Consider the following 3,540-nt stretch of genomic DNA (forward strand, 5'->3'; position numbering starts at 1 on the left):
TTTGCTGTTTGGTTTCTTGTGGAGTGGATTTCAGGGCTATTGTTTCTATCATGAGTACATTTTTTCGAATAATGACAACTATAATATAATAATTTTATGGCTAAAATTTGCATTCAGAGCAGTGGTATCTGCCATCACACTTCTTTGATTTTGCCTCTAGAGCACTATGGTGAAGTTGGTGACATTCTGTCATGCATGTCATCTTGTTTAATAATTGATATTCCCTGTCTTTACATGTCAGGGCCACATATTTCCACAACAATCTTCTTTCAGTGGTAGAGAAATTGTGTTCACACTATGGAAGCTTAATCACGATATAATAAGAAGTTTTGTGTTAATTAAGGTTTCTATGACGATAAAACTTCGGTTATAGTTGCTTAATTGTTACTTATTTTATAATCGTCATCATAAAAATTAAGAACGAAAGTAAAATGAATCTTATGTGGCGTAAACTAAAAAAATAATGATGGGGGCGGCGTTCCTTCCTGCTGTCTTGCACTCTGACCAAATAAATTACTATCATATGGATTTATTTACGTGTCATTTGGTCAAACTACTTAGCTGTACTCTCTTTTGTTGCAGATCTTTTTTAAACATGTAGTTGGATTGAACTAGTCTTTTGATTCATAAGGGAAAAAAATTCATCATTGTATACACAATTCAAAAAAATCAACTTCCTCAGGAAACTGGACAAATAAATAAATTGTAAACAAAAAAGAAGAAAAAACTCAATCCTGTTTTCCAATGCAAGGACCATTACAATGTCACTCTTTTCTACTTTTCCTTTGCATCCTTTTCTGTCTTTTATTTGCTTCAAGGCTCGTTGCACTTAGCCTGCTACTAGTACTAGTACTAGTATGTATTACCTCTAATAAGTATTTACAGTATGATCTATGTGTGTCTACTAACCCATGCTTCCTTGTGTTTCTGATGCAATGGAGGTGTCAGGTGAGTTTGACCCACTTCTTCTACCATTTCGGTGTTCATTGCTCTGTGACTCCGATGATGAAATTGGTGTCTTGGGCGATTTAAGTGGATGAGGCCTATGCCCATTGTGGCGACGATTTCGGTGGTTGTGGTGGTGACCATTTGCATCTTTATTGGCCTCATCGTGATCATGATGTTTATGACTATTGTGATGATGATTCCTGTGATGATGATGACCATTTTCCCTCTTTCTCTCCTTGGGTGTTTCAACCTCTTTTGCCATTTCATTGTGATCAGTGGGAACAGTGTAAACAAAGGGTCCAATTGGAACATCATCAAAGTCCTTAAGAGGCTCAAGAACACTAACCACAGTGCTCATCAAGGGTCTATTTCTTGGCCTGTGGCTGAGACATTGGTAAGCCAATGCAGCTGCTTTTCTTGCCCCTTCCTCAGAATACTGTCCCTCGAGTCTTGGATCCATTATTCGGCTAAGTTTCCGGGGATCATTCAAAACAGGCCTGGCCCATTCCACCAGATTTTGTTCTCTTGGCGGGCGCCCTTTGTCAACTGATCTTCTTCCTGTTAGAATCTCCAAGAGAACAACTCCAAAACTGTATACATCACTCATTGCTGTCAAGTGTCCTATATGGAAGAAAAAAACATTGTACGTGTAAGAATAATTGAGTGACCAATTAATTCATTGATTGCTGTTCAAGTGAACCATGCTCATTGTGTTTTACTTTTAGTGAAATTATTTTTACCTGTCATGATGTATTCTGGGGCCGCGTACCCTTGTGTGCCCATCACTCTAGTTGAAACGTGTGTGTCATCTCCTTCGGGACCATCTTTTGCCAAGCCAAAATCAGAAAGCTTTGCATCATAATCCTGAAAGAATGAATGGCCAGAGTGAGTTAATAAACAATTAAGGGGTTCAATTGTTCAGACGCAACACTAGAGTATGTATGACAGAGAAAGTGATCAATTCATTACTTACAGAGTCTAACAATATGTTTGAAGCTTTGAAATCTCTATAGATGACTGGTTTTTTTGCTTCATGTAGAAAGGCTAGACCCTTTGCTGCTCCAGCAGCAATTTTCATTCTTGTTGACCATGTTAACGACGCCGTAAATCCTGTAAGCCGAAAAAAATTAAGGTTTAGTCCTTCAACACTATGCAAAGTGAATATAATAATAGAAAAAAAAAGTGTTCTTAAGAACTATGTTATTGTCATAGAAATCTTACTTCTAAATAGTTGATTCTCTAAGCTGCCTCGTGGTAGATATTCATACACCAGAAGCCTGTGTTCTTCTTCACAGCAATATCCAATCAACTTCACCAGATGTTGATGCCTTAGTTGACCCAGAAACACAACTTCAGTCTGTCATCAGAAAACCAGAGGGAAAGGTCACAAGTCAGAACTATGTGGTACTAATAAATATTAATCAAGCAAATCATAAGCAATAAATGAAAAATTAAACCATGGTAGTACCACATTATTAATAATAGTCTAAGCTGTTAAAAGTGTTCTGAGGATATTATAAGTTTTTTAAAAAGGTAAAAAAGTATTTTATAAAACAAAATTATCCACTCTTATTTTCTCATGGCATTTGCATCAGGTGGAAAGGGGTACTCACCAACCACTCTCGGTGCCCCTGAGAACCGTCCAAGTCCAAGAGCTTGACGGCCACCGGTTGAGCCTCGAGGCCAGGCCTAAGCTTGTCATCAATGAAGCCCTTATGCACAGGTCCAAAACCTCCTTCTCCCAGAAAGTTACTCGAAGAGAAACTCTGCGTGATGATCTTGAGCTCGGCGAGTGAAAAAACATGGAGGTTTGACCCCACTAAAGAAACGGAGAGATCCTCCGACAGCGTTGAGCCGGGAAAACTCAAGTCCATTATGGAGACCCTGTTGGAAGAAGAACCCTTTGTAGCCACCTCTTTGGTGGGCTTGGGAGAAAGAGAGACAGAATCACTCTTGAAACAAATGGAGAAGATGGATCCCCATGCGATTGTCATGTCAGTTACCCTTGTGTTTTTATCTGGGGTGTGTGTGAATTACCTTCAATCTGATGAGTCTTATGCTGCAAAAGTTATGTTTCTCTGGGAAGAGAGATATGTGTTTGAAGAAGATAGATAGGGATGGTGTGGCAGAAATGCAAAAAGGTTGAAGATTTTAAAGGGAAGGTAGAGGGATAACATGGATTTAAAATCTTGAGCTGTGGGTGTTGGAGGAGCTACTTTTCTAGCCGTGTTGATTTTCCTCGGCTTTTTTTTATTAGTAGTTGTCTAGTTTCTTTAATAAATGGAAATTTTCTACTTTTGTTTAGATTTAAACTGAGAAAAAACGGTGGTTGGTGTTTGGCGATGATGAAAAGGCCAAAGATTTGATCAATAATGGGAAGCGAGTAGTAGTGTGGAAGTCTAAGGTGGGCTAAGGCAAATGACGCGGCTACCCCTCCTTGACTTTGCACCATTATGTGCTGATAAATTTGGAATGCTTTAAGCACCTTCGTGCCTTCCAGATTGCATCCTTCATTTTCTGCTAACAACAGATCCTCAATTAAAGAAAATGGAAAACTCCAATGACGTTCTTGCATTATTAGTTCTTTACAAT

At 38.7% G+C, this 3,540-nt stretch overlaps 1 protein-coding gene across 1 annotated transcript; it reads right to left on the bottom strand.

The window, feature by feature from the left end:
* Positions 1–601: 601 nt before the first annotated feature.
* RIPK (Protein kinase superfamily protein) lies at positions 602–3,322 on the bottom strand. The gene is made up of 5 exons (XM_068607646.1): positions 2,562–3,322; positions 2,170–2,305; positions 1,922–2,058; positions 1,689–1,812; positions 602–1,569 (listed from the first exon to the last, which is right to left on the bottom strand). The coding sequence occupies exons 1-5, from the start codon at positions 2,940–2,942 to the stop codon at positions 905–907; spliced, it is 1,443 nt and encodes a 480-aa protein (XP_068463747.1). The 5' UTR covers positions 2,943–3,322; the 3' UTR covers positions 602–904.
* Between the last annotated feature and the right edge of the window lie 218 nt (positions 3,323–3,540).

This window comes from Phaseolus vulgaris, chromosome 3 (genome assembly GCF_051622355.1).
Source record: "Phaseolus vulgaris cultivar YP4 chromosome 3, ASM5162235v1, whole genome shotgun sequence".
Classification (NCBI taxonomy): domain Eukaryota; kingdom Viridiplantae; phylum Streptophyta; class Magnoliopsida; order Fabales; family Fabaceae; genus Phaseolus; species Phaseolus vulgaris.

Excerpts from the sequence above, each read along its gene's own strand:
- RIPK (XM_068607646.1), bottom strand. The coding sequence starts at position 2,942 with ATGACAATCGCATGGGGATCCATCTTCTCCATTTGTTTCAAGAGTGAT. Across the intron at positions 1,813-1,921 it reads CAAACATATTGTTAGACTCT|GATTATGATGCAAAGCTTTC; the intron begins GTAAGTAATGAA and ends TCATTCTTTCAG. Across the intron at positions 1,570-1,688 it reads CCCAGAATACATCATGACAG|GACACTTGACAGCAATGAGT; the intron begins GTAAAAATAATT and ends TCTTCCATATAG.